Source organism: Hippichthys cyanospilos, chromosome 7, assembly GCF_059441005.1.
Source record: "Hippichthys cyanospilos isolate Australia breed blue-spotted pipefish chromosome 7, RoL_Hcya_1.0, whole genome shotgun sequence".
In the NCBI taxonomy this organism is placed as follows: Eukaryota; Metazoa; Chordata; class Actinopteri; order Syngnathiformes; family Syngnathidae; genus Hippichthys; species Hippichthys cyanospilos.
The window spans coordinates 11,144,771-11,167,930 of NC_142375.1; the positions used below are offsets into that span (position 1 = coordinate 11,144,771).

The 23,160-nt window shown below is 40.4% G+C and overlaps 3 protein-coding genes across 4 annotated transcripts; 1 reads left to right on the plus strand and 2 right to left on the minus strand.

Moving 5' to 3' along the window:
• Nucleotides 1-76: 76 nt before the first annotated feature.
• On the plus strand, nt 77-7,017 carry LOC148421047 (cysteine-rich hydrophobic domain-containing protein 2). Its single transcript, XM_088420090.1, has 6 exons — nt 77-436; nt 2,237-2,291; nt 2,358-2,513; nt 2,600-2,656; nt 3,629-3,688; nt 4,204-7,017. The coding sequence occupies exons 1-6, from the start codon at nt 303-305 to the stop codon at nt 4,252-4,254; spliced, it is 513 nt and encodes a 170-aa protein (XP_088276216.1). The 5' UTR covers nt 77-302; the 3' UTR covers nt 4,255-7,017.
• Nucleotides 7,018-10,278: 3,261 nt separating this feature from the next.
• On the minus strand, nt 10,279-13,202 carry LOC148421048 (uncharacterized). The gene is made up of 6 exons (XM_088419760.1): nt 13,005-13,202; nt 12,015-12,157; nt 11,872-11,933; nt 11,674-11,787; nt 10,616-10,714; nt 10,279-10,533 (listed from the first exon to the last, which is right to left on the minus strand). The coding sequence occupies exons 1-6, from the start codon at nt 13,116-13,118 to the stop codon at nt 10,409-10,411; spliced, it is 657 nt and encodes a 218-aa protein (XP_088275886.1). The 5' UTR covers nt 13,119-13,202; the 3' UTR covers nt 10,279-10,408.
• Nucleotides 13,203-14,710: 1,508 nt separating this feature from the next.
• On the minus strand, nt 14,711-20,490 carry fip1l1b (FIP1 like 1b (S. cerevisiae)). 2 transcript variants are annotated; one of them, XM_088418474.1, is made up of 15 exons: nt 20,242-20,490; nt 19,836-19,887; nt 19,451-19,517; nt 19,254-19,372; nt 19,073-19,137; nt 18,850-18,960; nt 18,413-18,543; nt 18,186-18,316; nt 17,652-17,751; nt 17,397-17,553; nt 17,201-17,282; nt 16,966-17,018; nt 16,678-16,879; nt 15,417-15,563; nt 14,711-15,232 (listed from the first exon to the last, which is right to left on the minus strand). In XM_088418474.1, exons 1-15 carry the CDS (start codon nt 20,318-20,320, stop codon nt 15,091-15,093), a joined length of 1,638 nt encoding a protein of 545 aa, XP_088274600.1. In that variant the 5' UTR covers nt 20,321-20,490; the 3' UTR covers nt 14,711-15,090. The 2 variants fall into 2 exon arrangements, with proteins under 2 accessions (XP_088274600.1, XP_088274599.1); XM_088418473.1 differs by having other exon boundaries at nt 14,711-15,235.
• Nucleotides 20,491-23,160: the final 2,670 nt, after the last annotated feature.

A 23,160-nucleotide genomic window follows, 5' to 3' on the forward strand; every position in this document is an offset into this window, starting at 1 on the left:
ATCTGGTCGTGGGGACGAAAAGGGCCAGACGAGACTGCTCCTTTTGTCAGCTGTTGTGTGTGGAAAAGTTGCAGCTCGCCTCTCTCGCTCTTCCGGTGTCGTATGGCGACGGCAGCGGATGTTGATATTTTGTTTGCGAGCCTGCAGCTGAGCGATGTGAAATATCGTCTTCGGGACGGCTCGCGTTTGATTTCGGTCGCTTTTTCTCGTCCAATTCGCAATCGGAGAGGATCCGCTTTTCAGGGAGCCCAGTGGCGTCTCGACCGGGAAGCGCGACGCCTCGCCTCGGGGCTGTGCGTGCGATGATGGAGGACTTTGACGAAATCTACGAGGAAGAGGAGGAGGAAGAGGAGGACGAGGACAGGGCCGCGGAGGAGCAGCTCCTCAAGTACGCTCCGGATCCCGTGGTGGTGCGAGGCTCCGGACACGTCACGGTGTAAGTGGCCAACGAGGCCGGTTGACACAGTTCAGTTGTCGCGTGACAATGAACTGGCACGGAGGGGCAGCTGAGCGAATGCTAACTGATTAGCATCCGCCTGTAGATGAGCTTAGCTTGTTAGCTCCTCTGTTAGCCGCCAGCTAACAATGAGACTAAAACCTGCGTTTACATATTTGTATTGTTTTCAGGCACACGAATTCTTTTTCATGTCTGTTTCCTGTTTTTTTGTACTAATGTCATGGGGTAAAATGTCTTGACTTTCACTTTGTGACCAGATAAGCATAGTAAGAGTGCCTTTTCATGCAGCCCTCAGGTTATACGCTTACTATTCATTTAATCCATAGGTGTCAAACTCCAGTCCTCGAGGGCCGGTATCCTGCAGGTTTTCCAGGGTTGTCCCCCCAACACACCTGAGTCAAATGATTAGCTCATCAGCAAGCTCTACAGATGCTAGGAAAATGAGCTTAATCATTTGCATTGGGTGTGTTTGAAAGAGAAACATCGAAAATATGCAGTCACGCTTGTGGTTAAATCTTTATTTTAGGGTTGGTCAAGTGCCTCAGTTCAAACCAACCTAAACGTGACATGGCCGGTTAAAAAAAGTTTTATTAAAAAAAAAAATCCTCCACAAGGTGATGCAAAGACAGGGCTCTGATCAAGTCTACTTAACATACTGTATGTTATTACTCATGCAGGGTGACACAGTAAAATAGATAATTGCACACACTCATACCTAGTACACCTAATCAAAAATTTGGAAACAATATCCGGTTAATGTTTTTTGGGATTCTGATGTATGTATGTCTCTGTAAACCACCATTAAGGATATGGCGTTGGTGAGTTTCATTTTAGTACGATTCTGTGGTATCTTAGGGTGTTACAGAACAAGCACAAAAAGAGGTAATGGAAAGACAAGACATAGTTCAAGTCTACTTAACATGCATTACACACATAGGGAGAAGTATTAAAGATTTTTTTTATAATATAATTATATTTTACAATTGTTTTTGCCTAATGAAATCATAACAGTCATAAAATCTTGACTAACTGTACGAGCATCTACAGTATTTAATTTTTTTTAGCTGCAATATACAGTACATTTAATCATAAAATGTAGAAACAAGAAAATAGATGTATGTTTATACAAGGCTGTCCTAACACACTCCTAAAGGCCCTTATCCTGCATATTTTTCAACTTTCTTTGCCTGACACATCTAACTCAAATGATCAGCTCATCAGCAAGCTCAGCAGAAGCTTGATAATGATTCTTATCATTTGAGTCAGGTGTCTTAGGGAAAGAAACCTTTAAATCATACAGGAAGGATATCTCCGGTTAATGGGATTCTGCTTTTTGACAGTCTATGTAAACACCGTGGCATTTGCTGGTCTCTCAGATAAGATTCATTTTGCCATGTTCCTGTTGTATCGTAGTTGTTAAACAAGCACATATGATGCAAAGAAACGAGTTCAGCGAAAACCATGGTACAAATGCAAATAGTGAACTGCAAGGCTCTATTAAAAAAAAAAACATGCTGGTTTCTATATATGTTGTTGAAGTTGAATCTTTTGAACAAAGTGTTGTCCAAAAAAGACCCCCCCCCCCCCCCCCCAAATGTACACATACTTCTAAAAGTATTTTTTGTACTGTTGCGCAACATATTGCCTGATGGTTCAGAATCCAAAATGCATTTGTTTTTGTAGAGATTCAATAATAATAGTGCAATAATGATAATATATGATGATAATAATAGCTATTAGTATTTACTGTCACATTCTTGTGTCCTCTTAATTCCGCAGGTTTGGACTTAGCAACAAATTTGAATCCGAATTTCCTTCAGCGCTTACAGGGAAGGTGAGTATCGATGTTAAAGTATTCGTATTTCTATGGGTTCAATATAAACATGTTGTGCGGCGTCAGGTTGCGCCCGAGGAGTTTAAAGCGAGCATCAACCGTGTGAACAGCTGTCTGAAAAAGACGCTGCCAGTGAACGTGCGCTGGCTGCTTTGCGGCTGCCTGTGCTGCTGCTGCACACTCGGCTTCAGTTTGTGGCCTGTGATTTGTCTCAGCAAGCGGGTAATATATGCTCACGCACGCACATAAATGGCGCCCAAATATCACCGCCGTCTCACCGGGGCCTTCTTTTCACTGTCGTCTTCCAGACAAGAAGATCTATAGAGAAACTTCTAGAGTGGGAGAACAGCAGACTCTACCACAAGGTGCGTTAAGTTGATAGTCCTCCGATGTTTGTTTTTTACATATTTAGCATGTGTTTAATTGAGGCCCCGCATAAACGGTTGCGGTAAACCAGGGGTGTCCAAAGTTTATCCCGCATGTTTTCCGGGCTTCGTTCCCTAAGACGCCTGGTTCAAATGATCGGAATTGAATCTGATGAGCTTACCGATGAGCTGATCACTTCAATCCGCTGTGTCAGGGAAAGGAACCTGGAAAACATGCAGATACCGGCCCTGGAGGATCAAAATCGGATTTGCCACAGTAGACGCTGTCTTTTTTATGGTTTGAAACGCTTATGTACAGATTTGAGTTTGAAGAGTTTAAATTCACTTCTTTTTTTCATAGAATATCGTGACGTTAGAGGCATGATTTAACTGACTCCTACTTGTTGCGGCAACCCAGTTCAACATTGCTTTTGCTGTACAATGTTAAGAACATTTGTATTTTGTGAACAAAAAAATAATGCTTATTTTAATTGGCATTGACATCACGATTAAAAAACACAAATTTTCATTGATTTCAAAACTCAATCTACCATAACACAAAATTTCAAAGGAGAAAATAAATTAGCAACAAAGTAAAATATTCTAATAGAATAAAAACGGAAATGATCATGTTTAGTTCACAAAGTTGAGATGAAAATAGTATGATTTTGTTTAAATCCGCCCATCCTGCCCCAAAGATCATTCACACGGCCTTTTGAATCTTGTTGAACAAAAGAAGACAAACTATATTGGCATATTTGAAGTTTAGCTTGATTTAGTCCAAGGGAGGAACCAGGGAAAAACACGACAAACCTGAAGAGGCACGTGACAACCACCGCCCAAGTTTCTTTTAACTCAAGCGTTGCCAAACAGTGCCTTGATTTCCAAGTGCCCCAATATACAAGTTACGAGTCGTCATCTGCTCTCTACTGCTGTGTATTGAATATATTTTAATTGTTCATCTGTTTGCAGCTTTGTTTGCATTGGAGACTGAACAAAAGAAAGTGTGAATCCAACAACATGATGGAATATGTAAGTGACGTGTGTTGTTACTACTGTCCAAAAACATGCTACCATCTACCAATGAAAAGACTTTTTTTCATTTTATGATGTAGGTGTGGAACATTGAAGTGCACACATTCATCTACTTCCAAGTTGTTTTGTGTAGGAAAATACCCATCATGGAACAGTGCAAATAAAGATGTTTTAGTACGTTTTTTTTTTTTTTTTAAGTTTGTCTATATATTTTTTTTAATTTTTAATAGAAACTTGATTTGGAAGAAATCGATCCGTCAGAAAAATTGCGTACTTCGCTAGGTGTAAGTTCTTCTTCTTTTTGCTCCTACCTTGTTTTGTGTGACCTCAGAGGCAGCATTGGGTGTAATATCCACAGTGTAGCACTTGAATGCAGCTAGCCACTGAGTATGCTTGTCATTGGTCAGCCATGGAATGTTTGAAGTGATTTTTGGAGACAATTCACTCACCCAAACTGAGATTTTGAAGTGTGCAACCATCCACTTAAGAATGACCATTTCTCTCATTATCAGGTAATCTTAATAGAATTCCTACCGAAGATCCCCATCTTCAGACCCGACTAGCCAGCCAATCAGATCCTGACAACCGTCACCGTCCGAGCTGCCGAGGAACCTTTCTCCAGAATCGCTCGGAATTTCTGTTTACGGGGCGACATCGGCCCTTTTCTTTTCTTTTCGGACGACTTCTGGCACAGCGTTGCCATCTCATTGCGTTTCGGTCAACAAGCCCAGCATCTTTACGAGTGAATTCGGCCGAGGGGGCCGGCCCCCGTTTGATTCGGATCTGGCAGCGGTGTGGATTTCGCAACTGGCGTCGGAACGGGGCTCTCCGAACACTCGGCGTCCCGCGCGTTTCCGGACTCCGGCGCGGTGACGGACGGGAACGCCCGCCGTCGGAAGGTCGGCTCGCGGCGACCCACCAAATACACCCCAGTGCTTTTGGGAGAGGAAAAGAGGACGGGAAGCTTCGAGTGTGTAGCGGACAGCAGCAGACACCCTTCTTGTCTTTTTTTCATCACTTGAGCACATTTCACTGTGCTTTGCCTGAACCCGGAGACAATCGCACAGTAGTGACGGCACTCCACACTCTGGGACAACATACGCCCTGCCCTCAGATGCTATGGCAACAAAGGGGGAGGCCGCTAGTGATGAAAAGGGTTGCTTTTTTCCTTTTTACCATTTTGGTCAAAAGCAACGATGTGGCAAGCCTTTGTGACGTCAAATCACACATCAAGGCGCCCCCTCCCCCCCAAGGCAGCCTTTTTTTTTTTGCCAAACACGTCTTTATGCATTTTGTTTGTAAGTTTGTGAGACATTTTTTTGCAATTTGAGTGCAAACTCCAAAGTCGAACAACTGTGGAGTTTTTGTTGTCAAATTAACGGTAAAAGGAATGCAAATAAAGTTTTGCATATTACCTGAAAGGCGTAAGAAAATATCACTCAATTTTCTTTATGTTCTAATTTCTGAAGTGATGGGAATGTACATTACGCCACCTAATGTGAGTTTACAATAGTAAATCAAGTCAGATGAATGCAGTCAGTGCCATTTTGCATATATATATATATATATATATATATATATATATATATATATATATATATATATGTTCTTCAAATAAAACAATTGTGAAGATTAGCAAATACAGTATATGGCATCAAAAAGGATTGTTTTATTTTCTAGCAAAAAGAAAAAAAAATACCATTATAACTCCCAGTTGTATATTTTGATTCTTTTTTTTTTCGACTTTGGAGCTTTCAGCTGCTTTTAGTATATAGTCATGTGTCAACTGTAAAAGCACATTATGGATGTGGTCCTTCATATGGCCTTCTTGTTACTTCTTAACCCTGAGGGAGGTTTACAGCTGAGAGTGTGGCCCAGATGGGAAAATAGTCTTTTTTTTTTTTTTTTTTTTTTTTTCCCCCCACCGAGTAGTCCATTAGTAAATGTGGCTTAACTCGGTAATAAGTGACTGGTTTTCATTTGTAGTTTACAACTCAGTAAGTGGCGATTCCTATAGCTGTCATTATGTTTCATTACATTTTGAAAATGTCCCATATTAATGACCATCGCTGGTACCGTTCAAATCTTTAATCAGACTTCCTGCTTCAGCCCACTCTAATGAGGTACTGCTAACAGAATTTATAAGATTTGTACGTAGGGATGGGCATTCGACTACATGTTCTGAAATTAACCATCAATGTGTAAAAAAAAAATCATTTAATGGCATTGTATTGGTCAACTATATTTCCACAGAGTAGACAGGGTTGAGTTCATTTTCCAATGATGTCCATCCCTACCTGGAACTAAGCAGCGTGTGGATGTGGGTCACACTCAGGGGATTATCATCGATCTTTAACTAAAATGTAGCACAGTCAGGGTATTCTCTATGGTTATACCACAGTACTTGAATATTTGTTTTATAGTGTATAACCCCCACCCTTCCAGATATTCCACTTCAATGAAAGAAGTAAACACATACAACCACTGTGTGTTCTTTTCTATCTACCGCACATTCACTCTTTGTTGCTTGCTGGTCATATGTTGAATTAACGTGACTTTTATGTTTAGCTGGAAATGAAACAGGCGGCAAAACAATCTGTATTACATTAATGAATTGTTTTGGGTTGTTTTTTTCATCACTCGGGGTAGTTCATAAAGCTAGCAATATTTTTCCACAATTCTATAGTAACTTGTTAATTGCATCAGAATCTAGACAGTTACAATTTTTGCATTGCAATTAGTTTCCCAACAAGGACAGTTATGATGGAATCCAAATCAATTGCCCGTATAATTTATACACGAAAACCCACTTGGAATTTTGAAGTCAATGAAAATAGTACTTTCAATTATTCCATTCATGTTGAAAAAGGCTTGCAATATTCCAACACTATTAAAAGTAAATGCCACTTGGAATTTTGGCACGTTATATCGAGAAACGTGATGATGTGGGCCGGATAAAAATGCACAAAAAGTACCAATTTCCAGCACAACATAAAATTCCCCCCCAGCTTCAAATGCAAAACCATTTTGGGGTCAGCTGTATGTAATTACGGGGTCATGACCTACATACAGTAACTAATAACTGTATCAGACTAGAGTGTTTATGAGGCCATGATATGCAGATATTTGGGCACCGTGAACATAATGGTGTAGTATGCAAATGTTCTCTGGTAATCCCAGACTGTGATTTTAAAACCCGCACAGATTTTCCTTTTAATTTTACGTGAGTGTGTGCGTGTGCGCGTGTGTGTTTTGGGAAGATATGTAAATATGACCCATCTGCAGATACTGTATGTGTATGGTAATAAACTATCAAGAAAACAGGCTACTGATGTCCTCTCTGAGATGGTACGCCAAACATGCACAACTAATACGTCAGACAGACAAAGGGACAACGTTTGCTTGCACTTTTACTTGGCGCAAAGTCCAGTGATCGATTTGAATGTTTACCGCTCACCCGTACGGAGAGCGTTGTTGGCCAAGGTCAACTCAGAAGTGACACTGCAACCTTTTTAAAAACACGTTTTGTAAGAGTCAACGTAGGTTTTTCAAAATGTAAATCCACGCAGCAGACATACCGGTACATTTTTTGGACTTGATACAGAGAGAAGAAGTCACTCTCATTGAAGGAGAAAGGGGAGTGTGGCAAAAACACTTGGAAGTTTTGATTAAGAAAATGAAAGTTAAAGACGAGAAAAACGAGGAAAAAAGTCCAAACCAGAACAAAAAACAACAACAACAAATCTCAATCATTAATCATTTCAAACATTTGCTTGGGCACTCCATCTTCCTCCCACATTCCATAAACATGCATGGCAGGTGTATCGGTCAGTCCGTATTGTCCTTAGGTTTGATTGGGGGCGTTGAATGCTTGTTCTTCCGATTGGCTGGCGACCAGGTCAGGGCGTCCCCCGCCTACAGCCGGAAGTCTGCTGGGTTAAGCACCAGCAAGCTTGCGACCCTTGTGAGGATAAGTGGCTAGAGGTAATCACTGTTTGGATGGATGGATGTTTTGCAGCTCTCTGTGTTAGTGACGCTAATGTCAGTTAGCCCAACTACGCCAATTCACATCATATGTCAGCATCAAGCTAGTGTAATTTTGCTAAAAAATACTCTATATCACTCAGTTAAACGTTGTGGTGTTTAAATATACAAGCTTTCGTTTGTGTCATTTTTACATGACGTAAACCAACTAAGAAACAACATACGGAAATCCTCTTGGTGGTAAAAATATCAAACCTTCTCACCTTTCTTTGAGTCCAAGATGGTGGGCGAAGGCAAGTTCAGACAGGCTACCTGCTTCTGACACTCATCCATCTCAGCACTCGTCGCCCTACGCGCAGAGCTCGGTGCGGCCCGAGCCAGAAGGATGAATCCATCAGCTCCCAGTTTAATGGAATTATCAACGTTTAAACTGTTGTTTGCGCACAATTGTTTTGAAACGGACAGGAAAGTTTAGGCAGGGTCAAACCGAACTTTGGGACTTTTGGGACCGTTCAGTGGAAGATGTCATTTAAAACTTGTGTGGATTCTCTTGGTGTGAAACAGAGAATCATGTTTATTATTGCCCTGTGTTATGGACATCTGGAGGCTGGACCTGCCTTTCACGGAACAAAGGGAGTAGTCATTTGAGTAACCACATATCTATGTAATCAGAATGCAGGCAAATCTTTCTGTAAGAAGGCTGACCCAAGAGAGTGCAGACTGCTTGTGAAGTGTATTTTGGGATGTTCATTTACTTGTATTCATTTCTTTAGTATTTTGCTCAAATCTTATTGTAGTAGTTTTTGTCGGAGACAAAGGTGTTCCTTTTGGGCCTGCCTTGGGGACTGGGAGTTACCGGACCCCTGACCATCTGACCTCTTGACCAGTGAACATTAACTAAGACGTGTAATTTGAGTAGTAAAGCAGAAAATAGAGGGTTCTAAAAAGCCACGTGGGCATTCGCCATCTTGACCTTTATGAGCGAGCTGTCTTAACATCAGCAGTATGAAACTATAGAATAACCAAGAGGTTTTCATTTTCATCACCAGCCAGCAATGCCTGGTGGCAGATTCCAGAAATTCAGCTGGGCCAGAATCACTAAAACCTCTAGTTGTAGTTTTTTAGGAGGGGATACTTCTTTAGATGACACCATGTGACCAGAATCAAATTTTTCGAACCGAACTGACTGGGTCAACTCGATGTTCATTTCCATAGAGAAAAATGTACTGTACTACCCTGTGGTCAGATCGGTATAGATATGTTTTGCTGGTTCAAGTTGACTAGAACAGTTTGTACTATGATTGACAGGAATATTTTTCATCTTGGAAAAAACACCATATGGCACATAAGATGGAGATACACAGGTTCAGATGCAGTGCATACACGTATGCTAGCCAATGTGTGAAAAGTGCTTTGCATGTTTATATTTACTTATGTTCTAAAGAGAATAGGAGGGTTTTGAATGCATTTTTACACTTTTTTTTAACTGTTACTGTTATTTTTACTTATTTTATTTATTTTCCATATGTTTAAATGAAGTCATGTTTGGCACAATTCCCAATAAGCCTAATATGCTTACTAACAGAGATGGTCGAATCAGGTCCCAAAAGTATAAAGCCTGCCACAGTTTGCCTTTAACCACTTGTGCTTTCGGTGACAGGTGAGTTCATTTGACTGCAAGTAGATTAGAAGCACCTGTGGCTAAAGCCAAACTGTGGCAGGCTTTTTACTTTCTGGACCTGGATTTCACGTCTCTGCTTACTACTTATTATGTTTGGGAAAGACAATATTTAAATGTCCCATCACTTAAAGTATCCCAAGTATTGCAATGTATCCCTGATCCAAGTGTTTAAAGACTAAAACATTACTATTTTAATATACACAAAAAATATAAAGTAGTAAGTCTTTTGAATGGCTCTTTTGAGTGAATGCTTCATGAATCAATACTGTACTGCCCTACTGATTCGTTTTCTTTTTTTTTTTTTTTAAACTATGGCATATATTACTTCTTTATAAGTCTAGGATACTTGTAAAATATATTTAAAAACCCCCACCTCCATTTCCACCAAGAAATACCTTTGTATTGTACTGTATAGAGTGCTAGAGGAGTGAAAATTATCACCAAACGCCGACAGTACATACTAATCAGTATATACTGTTTAAGAAGGCATTATATGGTACAGTACAGTGTAGTAAGACAACTACACAGCACATATCAATATTTTTCCGCAGTTCTAGATGCGGGGATACTAGATGCTAGTTAATATACGAGAAATTATACAACGCAACCTATTTTGTTGACAGTCGGCCCAGCACTGGTTTATTGTGTCTGGAAAAGTTGCTGAATGCCACTAGAGTCTGTAGATTTGTGTGTAATAAAGCGCCAGGATGCTATTTCATGTTATTGCTATGTTTCTTATACCCACTGCCATTTTTTGAAGGCTGCCGGAAGCAATGTCCCTTTGGGAGTAAAAGGGTTAAATAGCCCAAAGTCGCATGACTACCTTGTGAAGATGAGGGGTGAAGATCAAAGCACAAGTTTCCCAATCCCTGATCCAAGCATTACTCTCTCATTCACATTTTCTCAAAGGCGCACACACAAATGACGTTTTGTGATCATCTTTAGTAGCAAATCAGAGCATTGCACTACTTGCAATAGATTTGAATCATATGCGTATGTTTGAAGATACGTGGACAGAAGAACATTGTGAACGTGTTTCCCAACAGATTTGATCAGTTGATGAAGAAGTCGAAAAGTTTGTCCAGGAGCCTTGCAACCCGTTGTCCCATCTTGGCCTCCAACAAGGAATTGAAGGCAGCAAGTCCATCTGAGGTTGCAATGTTGTCTGGGCAGGGTTCTGCGTACATAAACATAAGAGCCAATACATTGTCTGAAACAACATAAAACATTGTGCAGTTACGTGAACTCAGGTTTCTCACCATAGTTTGGGTCCATCATGAGTGGGGATGGCATCTGAAGACACTTTGCTTGCATCTTGAGCGTCTCCACGTCAGCAGTTGAGGCGCTCCGTTGCTTGCCTGGAGATCACGCAAGAACCATTAACTCATTCCCTCCCAGCTAACTCATTTACTGATGTTTTTTTTTTTTTTTTTTTTTTTTAATGCATTGGACACAGAAGAACCTCATACAATTCCCTAGCAAGTATTCCCGAGTAGGATTATTATGAGGCAATCACCACCAGTGCTTTTGAAAAGCATAGCCAAACGCTTTCTTGAGTAGAATAAGCCCTCAGTGAAAGAAACAATGCCTCTTGGCTAAGGGAAATTGAAAGTAATATTTAGTTGGTGATATTTTGTCTATAATTAATATAAATAACTTAATAATTTTTCATGCACCATTAAAAGCTTTAAAGTCACATTTTGCCACTTGCTGCTGACTGACAATCGCATCACATGTACTCGGAGCTAAGGTCGCAGCTAATCATGGCTTAGCTCAATTTTAATCCTAGATGTGTGCTTTTTGCGACAGGTAGGTCACTTTTGTACATGTATCAGCTTTAAAACATAGCAACTTGTCAATACAGGAAGTAGTACAATGTAGCCATAGTGTAAGACCTCAGGCTCAAAAAGAATGATGTCTATTTTATTTTTAATAGAAGAAAACTCCACTGTTGAAAACACATTTCCAACTAAGAGGCAAAACCAGGTGTCCTTTTTATTTAAGCACTTAACCAAGCACTCTCTAATGAGACTAACATTAAAAAAGCCACTCAACCAACAAATCAAATCAAGATACAACTCAAAATCCTCCAACAAGTATCAACAGCCATCCTGTAGTTGACTAAAACAATTTCCAGCCAAGAAACAACTTACTAGGCTTTTTTTATTTTTTTTAGCAAAGCAAGGAATGATCATTAAAAAAATCACTCCCACAAACAAAGCATTCAACCCAAGAATCAACCAAGCAAATCAAAACACTTGCAAATTCAGTTTTTAAAAATGCTTAACCTGATGAGTGAGTGTTACGTGTGTCTTACTGAAAAGCATAAGACTCCTAAAGGAATCTTGGCTGGATTTGACTTCTTCATAGACCACCAGACAGTCCGTGCAGTCAGTCGGCAGGTACACTTCCTTCAGGTAGAACGGGTGCTCTGCCAAAAAAGATGCACGTCATTACAGCGCATCCTCAAAAAGCAACAACAACACAAATCTTGACTTGACTGGTGTTTCCTCACCTATCAACATTGTGCTGTTTTCCATGGTCACGTTGTATATCATGCCAGAACACTCGCCGTAGCTGGAGAGAGGGTCCTCAGTTAACAATGTTTGCTATTATTGTACCGTAGTTGTAATTGTACCACGGCCGGAAGATGTTTACATTCTCTGCGTCTGGAAAATGGTGAGCACGTTGCTTAGAGAAGTGGCGCGGATGTCCAGCCAGATGTTGTTGAGCAAATGCGCCAAGGATCTACTTCCTGGGAGGTCGGAGCTCCCGCCAATGTACAGCCAGCGCCCCAACATCTGTGTCAAGTCCACAGCATTATTTCTAGGGGTCTTTCAGGTTCACCTGTTGGACATTTGTGAGAAACTGTACACAAAGAAGGAGGGAAGGCAATTTTTTTCTTTTTCATGCATGAGGAGAACGGAGAAGGACTGCACAAGGTCAATACTACTGCGCTCTGAAGCAGCCCCTCCGAACCCTCTTTTTTTATTTGATTTTAGAAGTCCATAATTTACAGGTTCACACCCTAAAAACAACATGGCTGGAACCCTGTTCACATGTTTTTCCATGTGTGTGTAAGATGTGATGATGTGGCAAGATATTTTGTAGATAACAAGCAACGTGACTGCGGCCAAGCTTGATCGGGCTGTTCGTCTTTCCCACGGCGAAGCTCGAGACAGCAACCTTCTCATAGCACACGTTGTTTCATTTCAAGCAGTGCATCCATTCTCATAGCAAAGCCAGCAGTTATATTTCTTATATATCAAGGCATTTCTTTCATTGCAAGGAATTATATTTGTTTTAGCAAAGCATTTCTACATTGCAAGCAGTTATATTTACTTATTATAGCAAATGTATAATGACTATTTTTACAATTATTCTGACAGGGTCAAACTCAAATTGCCTTCGCCTGCCTTCGCTTTTAACACATTCAATTCCAGATGCTTTATTTATTTATTTCAAAATGATTCCAGTGATTGTCTAAAGAAGGGTCTAAAAATGCTAGGTACTAGCATTACTTGAGGTAATTAACTACTAAAGTAATTGATTACTTACAAGAAGTCTAACGTCCCTGCTTTATGTCAACTGGGTTTGAATCAATTGAATAGTAAATTTGAAGGGATGAAATGGCACATTTGCGCTTACCTGCTCATTGCTGATGCTGATAGGCTTCAGCAGGGCGTCGCAGTCGACTGGCAGAGCAGCACAGCCCACGGAGAGAAAACCTAGAAGAACAACCACAACACCTCCGCCCTTCATCTTCAAGTCTGGCGGCTCTTTGAAAATGTTTGTATGCTTCCAGCTGCAGGACGTCAGTGAAGCAAGGAGAACCGGGGAGATCCGTTTTTGTGTTTGGGGGCGTGGGGAGATGAACTTTGACCCGTATGACTAAGGAATGGAAGGAATCTCAATCTGATCGGAGTTTCACAGAGCAGCTTTGTTTTAGCGATTAGTTCTACAAACCCCAAAGTACCTAAATGAAGAAGTGTGGATCATGTAACAGAGTAGTTTGATATGTGTATGCGCCTTGCATCACTGCTCAAAACTCTTTGTGTAAGACCGCGAGGTAATTTGTGATAACAAGGCGAAGATTGATTTATTCAATCACCAATTCAAGACAAGAGGTCTTTGTGGCTTCGTGTTTTATCCGCTCTTCTCGGTTGCACCATAGCACGGCTGAAGATGCTATGGCCCGCTGCACATTTTCGAAAACAAATTAAAGTTCAGACCAGCCCATTACAATGAATGCTCAAGTTCTCACAATACCTTACTTAAAAAATGTGTTTGTATTTTCTCATAATCATGATTCAGGTAGTACTAACTTCAGCAAGTACCTTTATATAAAGGTAAAATGACTACATTACATATGTGTGTAGGTATTTCTGTTGTCGGGTTTAATAATTGAGATTGATTAGGATCTGTAATTAATTGATCGGATGATTTTTTTTAAATAGCGCCCAAAAAATTTCTAAGGAAAACTCAGTTTTTAAATTATATATGATGTGTTGTGTGGTAGATCGAAAAATGGATGTGCAACGGAAGACATAGTGTAACATGCATTCACCTACTTTATTTGAAACTAGTCCCAAGGCTGGCTGCGATCTTGAGTTTTGAACAAAAGGTGGAATGGTGGCTGTTTTCTTTTGTTATTTGTTAAATAACACGAATATGAATCTTTGTCCATCCTGTCACTACCCAATCAAACATGCATGTTCCTGAGTTCATTTTGGCTAAGAGCTTTGCTATGGCTCACTACATTAGCGTCTTTGTTGCTATCGTTAGCTGTGGCTGCAGCTGGATGTTCATGTTTCATGTTTTTGTTCCCCCTTGTCTCTGTCCTCACCAGTGTGTTTGTGTCCATTTGTCATTGTTAACCTGCTTCTCTTGTGTTGGCCTATCAGCTCCATCTTCCAATTGTTTCTTGTCCAGGTGCTCCTTGTTGCCTTATTAGATTTGAGTGTTTTTGTATTTTTTTTCGAGCGCAACCCAAATGCATACAGGCTGCATTTGGGTCCACACCTTCCTTGATGCCACACGAATGCAAAAAAAAACAAAAAAAAAACAAGAATGTGCCTGGGCTTTTTACTTTCTGTTTGGATTCAATGTAAAAAGACAGAAAAGTGTTTTTTGTCCACTTATCTATTTTTATTAACAGTCATGTTTGTACTCCAAATGTTTTATGGTCATGTTCTTACTGCCTATATGGGTTAACAAGAACAAATACAGCCATGAAATGCCAATTAACAAAATCATATTCATGTTCAAAAAAAATCTGCAATCCTAACCTCCAACTGAGAAACATACCCACTACTAAATCCAAATATAAAGGATATGTAATCCAAGGAGACAAGTTATCAAAAACATGTTCTTTAATTGAAGTTGACAAATTCTGGAACTAAAGGCTGTTTTCAAACAACATGAATTACCATGACAAACGCAAGAGAAACAAAACAAGGAACATGTTGGGAGGTCAAATGAAAAGAGGAGGCTGAGGCAATTGGAGTCACCCACCCGGTGATGGAAAGCAGCAAAACGGCTACCCCTTCACTCCCTCCTTCCTCTGCTGCGGGCGGCAGGTATTCTTTGCAAGAACGGGAAACGGCAGATTGAGGGTTGAAAGAGATCGGTTTAAGAAAAGCGACAGGGTCAGGATGCAGCCGTCACCGGGCCTCGTCTTTAGACAGATGGGGGGCGGGGGCAAGAACGGGGAACCGATAGAAACAGGTGGCTTTCACTCCATGGCCTCCTGGTTCTCTTGGTCCGCGCCCATGTCCTCGCTGGCCTCTTTGCCCTCCTTGCTCCTCTTGCTTTTCTTATGTTTGTGCCTCCGGTGGCTGTCGGCCTCTTCGCTGTCATGCCTCCGCCTGCTGCTGCTGCTAATGCCGAGGGATAGACAAGGCGAAAGCCCAAGGAAATGCAAAGTTAGCAGCGCAGTTGAAGGGTACAAAAGGTGAACGGAAGAGAGAGAAGAGACAGGGGGGTGGATCAATAAAGAGAACTTGAGAAAGGATGGGCGCCGTGACGGCAAGGCTGAAAGACGAGACGGCGGGGCCGTACCTGCGGGACGACTTGTGGCGTCCTTCGTCTTTCTCACGATGCCGCCTCTCCCGGTGTCGGTCTTCCTTCTCACGGCTGGCCCGCTCGCGATGGCGGTCTCCGTAACCACGTTCCTGGTACTCACGGTAACGATACCGCTCCTCGTCGCTGTGCAAAGTCACAGGCATTTACTCAGAAGGGACTCAGTATTTACCACAAAGTGCCATTTTCAATTTACACTTTTGTATATAACTTTGATCATATAACTCTTATTAACTACAATTTTTATACTTTGCATTCTTTGTATATTTGTTGCCACCTAGTTTTTTTGCATTCTTGTTTCAATTATTGCATGTTTGTCATCTGTGTTGTATGATGTGCATATAGCATATTTGACAATAAAGCTGCCTTGACTTGAATCAGTTGATTGAGGACAAACTGTCACGGGAAATTACGGGGGAAAAAAAAAGGAAAATAAAAAGGTAGGCAAGGTTGTCCATTTTGTTTTTGTTGTTTGTCCAGTCATGGTTGCCTTCAGGGTTACAACGGCGAAACCACGTGAATTCATAGGTGTCCAACTCCAGTCCTTGAGGGCCGGTATCCTGCATGTTTTCGAACATTCTCTCTCAAACACTGCTGATTCAAATGATTCAGATCATTTTCTAGCTCCTGCAGAGCTTAAACCAGGAGTGGATAACTCATTTGAAAAGAAACCTTAGTTGTTGACACATTTTTAATGATGAGTGGCGCAAATTCAACAGTTTGACATAAATTTAGGAAAACAAGACTGCAGACAAGTTAAAGGGACGCTGTGTAAGAACTAGACGTTTTTCCATTAAAAATGAATAAATTAAGTTATTTTAAATTTCAAAAACTCGCAAAGAAATGTGTTCTTAATGACCAACAGTATGTTTTAAATATAATCGTAGGTCTAACTATCATTAAAATATATTACATATGGGTGGCACAAAATTATACCTAATACTAGTGTTAACATTATTTTTTTTTACATACAAAATAACTTGTCTTGCAAATACAAAATGAACGTAAATTAAATAAACAATAATTTATATAAAAATGAAATAAGGGCAATACTCGACTAATACATGGACTAATGACTAACAAGACTGAAAGCTAGAGGAAAAACCTTGCAATGTCAAGTCCAAACTTTATGGCGTGCCCTTTGTTTAAAACAAATATTTCATGTCGTGAAAATGAGTTTGCAAAATTGAAAGGCAACCTCTTATGAAAACCAATGAGAAGAAAAGAATTTTCATCTCACCTTGTGTAGCCAATCACTGCGGGGCTGTGATCTCGCTCTCGCTCCCTCTCTCTCTCCCGCTCATGCGTCCTCTCTCTGGGACGCTCTCTGTCCTTCTCTCGCTTGTCATCACGACGAGAATAGTAGTCCCACTGCTTGGAGTTGTCCATCAATGGGGGCCAGGAAGTAGGCACACCACCAGACAAGGGGGGAGGATAGGCACCTGGAGACAAAGTAACAGAGGCAGGCTTTAATTGCATTCTGATTATGAGACAATGAAATGAAAAATGACATTTCAAGGCGTACTACCTTGAGGGAAGGGATATGGGGGGATAGAGCGTCCATCGTAAGCTCCGGCATGGCTGCAGAGAAAATGCAGGAAAAGTCAACGTGTGTGTAAGATTTTGTGCTTACACATCACTTAATAGTGCAGGAACATACAAAAGTTGCTGAAATGTAATGCATTTCTGTGTCTGCCAGTAAAAATTGTCCGAAGTTTTTGTTACACTTTCCATCAACAATATCATGTGTTGTCATATGGTACCTGTCCATAGTAGGAATGATTGAAGGTGGTGGACCACTTGGTGGAGGGGGAAAGCCAGGAGGGGGAACAGTAATGGGTAACCCTAAGAGGGACAAAAAATAAGTAAAAAAGAATAAACTCGCTAACGTTCCAAGCCATACAAGAGGCATGCGTGTAAATGACGTTATCTGGCAATACAAAGCAGATTTCAACTCACGGGGTGGCGGGATGAGTGGCGGTGCTGAGCTGACGTTGGGTGGTGGGGGCAGGAAAGGAGGCGGAGGGATGTTTGGAGGCAGTGGTCCAGGGGGGAAGAAGGTGGGCATCTTTGTGGCGCCGGGATCATTGTCTGATGTTGAGTGTTCCGAGATCACCTGGCCAATAAGGAAAACAAAACACAAAAGTTTGCTTTGAATTTAAGAATTACAAAATGACAAATTGATGCTCCTGTGACAGGATGTGCCTGGAGAACCTGGATGTTATTGCCATCAAGGTTGTGCCTGCGTCGCCCTTCAACCCTACTGATGGTGGCTGTCCCACCGCCAATCACATCAATCGTGCCAGTTGTTTTTCTGGGATCAGACAAAAACACACAACCACTCATTAAGATGAGACTGTGGTTCAACTAAACATGCTGTATTTATTTTTTCTGTGCTATTTTTTTTTTTTTTTATTAACATAGCGCTGTCAAAAGACCAAAATGTGAACCTCATGATACTTTGGCCATCTCCAAAACATTCATCTATTTTCTATAGCATATCCTACTTAGGGTTGCAACTAAGCTGGAGGCTTACCCAGCTGACTTTGATCGGGCCTGTATATCTGGATTTAGATACTTTTATTTCATACAGCCACTTGAACAAACTAAAATTGAGTAAGTTGAACATAGCACTTTTTTAGTGTACGGAATACACACACAGAAAAGAGGTATTACATTTTTTGGGGTTGGGGTTGCCTCTTACCATGAAGACTGGAATGTATTGAGAATTAAAAGCGAACAAATTACCTGGGGAGTTGACTGCTGGTAGGCTTGTAGAGGCTGAGAGGCTGGGACGAGAAGTCAGATTTGGAAGATTGAAGACTGTGAAGAGCAAGACTGGAGATCTCCTTCTCGTTGCCTGTCCTGCCTTGTTGGACCTTGGAAGGAATTACGTAAACAAAAACAAGATTCTCACTTTTTTCACAAGGCGAATACAAGGACTTTAATAGGATGGTACTTGAAGGCTCACTCACAGTAATTTTACTTGTTACCGATCCTACGGTTGAGACTTCCAGGCCCATTCGCAATCGCTTTTGCTTCTCACAATAAGCTTTCCATGTGTCTTCATTAAAGCCATAGTTGAAATAGTCAGACAAATCCGCCCCTGTAAATATACAGAGATCATCATTCTTTAAATTAGTCGCACACACACACACATATATATATATATATATATATATATATATATATATATATATATATATATATATATATATATATATATATATATATATATATATATATATATATATAACTGTAAAGCAGACATACAAACAAAATGTCAAAAAAAAAAAAAAATCATCTTTGGATGAGATGTCCAATGTCAATGCAGATGGTCATTGACAAACCCTTGTGAAACCCAAACATTCAATACTGACTACGAATGATCGTTGAGTAAATGCAAACATACCCGGTTTCCTCCAGGGCTTCTCCTCGAACAAATCCATATCCGTTTCCAGGACTGGGATACCATTAATGTTGCCAGGAGCATCAAGATCAACACCTTTCAGTTTTGTGGTAACTGGAAATACATTTTAAAAGTTTTTTGTTTAATTTTTAAAGTTTCTGGGTTGTGTATGGCGCTCTGTGAACAATGCTTATGTTGTTAATATGCTCCAAAGATGGAGGACTACCTTGCCCATAAGATCTAGACCCAGGTGTTTTAATGTTGAGATTTACAGGTGGAGCACCATATGATCTGTAGGAGGAAAAAAAAACAAATAAATGAAATAGATCAAATAGGCAGGGCCAGTATTATCTGGACCGTCCATTTCAACAACCATTTTTGCATGTCAGCAGTATTTCAAATCATACGTATATTGTGGAGCCCCGGTTTTAATGTCTCCAATGGTGACACGGACATCGTCGTCATCATCATCACTGTCGCTGTCACTCTCCGCATCATTGCCTGTAGCATCCTCAGTGGCCTGGGACTGACAACATTTATTACGATGAATAGAATGATACTTGACTCATTATAGTCACTGTTGCCTATGTGCAAGTGGGCTAACCTCGGATACCATGCCATTTCCTGTGGCATGTTCTACAGCTTCCTCAGTAGGAGCCTCAGCAGGAGCACTGTGGAGCAAACGAAAGGTTCAAGTTTTGAAAAGGAAACCGTCTGCTTTGGAAATCACCTGGAAGACGCCTTGCATACTGCAATTACTAGCACAGGGGGTTCTTGATTTATGACATCCTGACATATGCTGGGTGTTTAAGTTGAAAAATAGTCAAGTTGAATTGATAGAAAGCCAAAATTAGTAAAGTAATGCCAAAATAAGTGTAGCTTGTAACTATTTGTGTCATTTTAGGTAAGGTCACTTTTTCCAAAAAACAGAGAAAATACTTTTGGTCCACGATGGCTTGACAAGTTCGTCGGAAGTGCTTATCAGTTACCTGTCAGCATCAATGGGTTTGGCTTCTTCTTCTTCCTCTTCTTTGCCCTCATCTGTAAACGGGACAACAGTGTGATTAAGTCAACCTCGAAGCGGCTTATGCCCATTTAACACCACAGTGAATTCTCCTCGTGTAAACGTAGCTACACAAGGGACGATTTTATCAAGTTGTGGTAAAAAAAAGAAAAAAAAGTTGTATTGGAATTCCGCGCCTCACGCGGCTACGCTAGCCATTGAAAACGCAAGCTGGCTAGCCGCGCAAAGCTAACTCCTGGCCACACCATTCTATTTGGATATTACCGCTATAATAATAATTTTACTAGCCGGTATTACTCAATTAGCTATCACTTGAATATACGCGGACGCTTGACACGGGGGCTCCTGTTACAGGGCCAAAGAGTCCTTACCTCCATACAGCCATACTTCCTCGTCTCCGGCGCTAGCATCCGTGGTAGCCGTTTTGTCCGCTTCTTCGGCGACAGACATGTTTGCCAAACTTTACAGCTGCTGTACTGGCGCAAGACTTAATAATTCTTCTACGTGGTGCACGCATAAGATTATTCCTTTTATTGGGAACGCAAGTCTGAGAGAATATTTTAAGATTTCATAGATTCATCTCTAACGTTGTTGAGCCAGGTGAAAACCGGAAGCGATTGAAAGACCTCCTTTCTAACGGTCAACGACTTGTTGGTGCCTTAGTGTAGGTCAGAAATGACAGCGCCTCTAGCGGTCAATACGAATTGAGCTACATTACGATGTTCGGTTTGATGAACTTGAAATAGGCTCATTTTTATGCCTGGACTTACATTCGTTTTCTCTGTCAAATTTTAAAAGTCGTCCCAGAGCACTTTTTAATTATATGTGTTTTATTATTGTTTTTACAGTATTTATGTTGTTAATTTGCAGTTTCAACGAATTTGTTTTTAAATGTTTCTCCTCAGCCTTATGTACAGCACTTTGCGTGTTGCTATTAATGTTTTTAAAATCTTCAATTATACCAAAGAAGCATTATTTGGAAATGCATTCTCAAGGAGCACAATATGCAAATTCCTCTCACAGTAATTTTTGTAAACTGCTTAAAAAAAGAAAATCTTAGTGTACATTTTACAATTTGGACTGAGACTAATTATAGTGGTTTTAGAGGAAAACATACGCTAGAAATAAACTGTACAGGAAGGCCCGAACTGATATCCAAACCCTCAATTCTACAAGGCAGATGTGCAAATATTATCCTACCTGGAAATGTCACAAACTGAATTTTACCTGCACAGATTAAATATGCAATTAAGGTAATGTAATATTAAAGGGTTTTTTTTTTTATATGTGGCACTCTCACCTCATTCTCCACATTTCAGCCCATTTTTTCTCAGGCATTTTAAAGGGACCGCGTTTACTCAGTAGTCAGGCTAGTGAGCCATTACATAAACACTTGTAATTTAACATTTTAACAAATAACATTTTATGTGTTTTAATACTCTGTTTTATTCAGTCTTTTGTGATCTTACAGCGCAACCTTGATTCTTGTCAACAATAAAGTGGTGTCACGTGTTCGCTGTTGTGGTTGTGTTGCACACCAGAAGTAGTTGTCACAGTAATGCAGCATGCATTGTAAATGCACTTATGGCTTGTGACCAGTTAAGAGGGGCCACTTTAGCATGTAATTTATTGACATGGGAAATCTGTGGATTCTCTCACTCTCTCATTTCTCCCCACCACTTTAGTAATTAGCACCTCCTTAACGTGGTGATTTTCTGCACACAATTACCATTCCCACATGTTTGCACATGTGGTGCTGAAATGATAAACATAAAGGGAACGTTATCATACATTGGTTATAGTCTGCCACATCTGAATTAACTTAAAAGTCCGACTGTGTGCCTGAGCATACATGCGATAAAGGAAAGGGAGGGGCAAGGAAGGTCAGCCCGTTAAACTGATCAGTGCTCAAATTACATTTATTTCATTCTCTTTGTCTCTCCATTCTCATCCATCAATCTTTTCAGTCATTTTCTTCTCATTTGCCCTTCCTTTTTTATTCATGTTCATCTCTTTGTCCTCTCCCATTTGTCTCTACTTCACTCTCATGTCATGGTCAATTTAGCATACTGTCTTGCTGCATTTAAAACCATAAACAAATGAAGCGAATGCAAGGATTATGATTAGATATGTAGTCATTTAGAAGGGTGGAATACACAGAAAACATGATTACGACACTCCCCAATCTAATGATTCGCAACGAAACATTATACTGAAGTGGAAACAGAAGATGTGAGAATATGATAGGCTCACCTGACACCACATCATAGGCACACCTATGAGAGTACTGCTATGTATAATATCAATAAAAAAAATAAAGCTTTTTACAATATTTTAAGTTTCATTTGACATAATTCAATTGGTTCAACACAAAAAGCATGTAACACTAATTGTTTTACCTAAATGTTGGTTAATGCAAACAATAACTCAAGTCAATCAGTCAGCAGCAAATCTGTAGAAAAGAAAATGAAACTTTGGGATATGAAATTTAATTTTCAGATGTTTTTTTTAAGGCAGATCCTGTAGCTTCTTTTGTGTAGTGTACAGCAAGAATCTAACTGACTTATTAGGCACGTAAAGGCAAGAATAATTTAGGCCTAACAGGTAAGAGAAATAACCCCCTGGTTTGAAAGAAAACAACTGTCATGATCATAATTCAACAAAACTCGATTCCTCACTTTTTTCCTCTCTTGATTCCATCCTTTTCCTACACCTCACATCCTCTTTCTCAATCTTTGTCTTCCTTTACTCCTCCTTGGTGTACAACACGCGCCCTCCTCTCAGTCCCCGCCTGCCCGCATCCCTCTCGCTCACTGTACGTTGGATTAGGGTGGTTTACAGCCAAGTCGATGCTAATCATGTTTATCCCGACCGAGGACGATCACAGGGCTATCAGTATAATTATACACGCTGGTAATAGCTTACTCAGATACGTGCGGGCCTGTTGTCAATCCACATCATATCCCTGGATTACACAAGGGGTTATCTCAGTGTTGCGGTTTGAACATGACAGATTGTCTTTTTTGTGTTGCGTATAAAAGATCCATCTGTTGTGGAGCTTACAGGTCTGCTTGTTCTCTGCTGGAAGTATACTTAGAAAAATGAACAATTCAACTTGAAATACAATTTAATTTGTAATTCATTAGATTACTTTTAATACTGGGTATAACTTCTAATATACAGTATTTGCCTCTCTGACAATGCAATACCATTTTTGGACAGGCAAGCAGACAGGCAGACAGAGAAGTGTCTTTGTTTGTAAATGAGTAAATAAACCCCCCGACTACTGG

Coding starts and splice junctions, on each gene's coding strand:
- fip1l1b (XM_088418473.1), bottom strand. CDS start 20,320: ATGTCTGTCGCCGAAGAAGCGGACAAAACGGCTACCACGGATGCTAGC. Junction 19,373..19,450: donor GAAATGGCATGGTATCCGAG/GTTAGCCCACTT, acceptor AAATGTTGTCAG/TCCCAGGCCACTGAGGATGC. Junction 17,554..17,651: donor TTGATGGCAATAACATCCAG/GTTCTCCAGGCA, acceptor CTTATTGGCCAG/GTGATCTCGGAACACTCAAC.
- LOC148421048 (XM_088419760.1), bottom strand. CDS start 13,118: ATGAAGGGCGGAGGTGTTGTGGTTGTTCTTCTAGGTTTTCTCTCCGTG. Junction 11,934..12,014: donor ATTTTCCAGACGCAGAGAAT/GTAAACATCTTC, acceptor CCCTCTCTCCAG/CTACGGCGAGTGTTCTGGCA. Junction 11,788..11,871: donor AAACAGCACAATGTTGATAG/GTGAGGAAACAC, acceptor CTTTTTTGGCAG/AGCACCCGTTCTACCTGAAG.
- LOC148421047 (XM_088420090.1), top strand. CDS start 303: ATGATGGAGGACTTTGACGAAATCTACGAGGAAGAGGAGGAGGAAGAG. Junction 2,514..2,599: donor TGATTTGTCTCAGCAAGCGG/GTAATATATGCT, acceptor GTCGTCTTCCAG/ACAAGAAGATCTATAGAGAA. Junction 2,657..3,628: donor ACAGCAGACTCTACCACAAG/GTGCGTTAAGTT, acceptor ATCTGTTTGCAG/CTTTGTTTGCATTGGAGACT.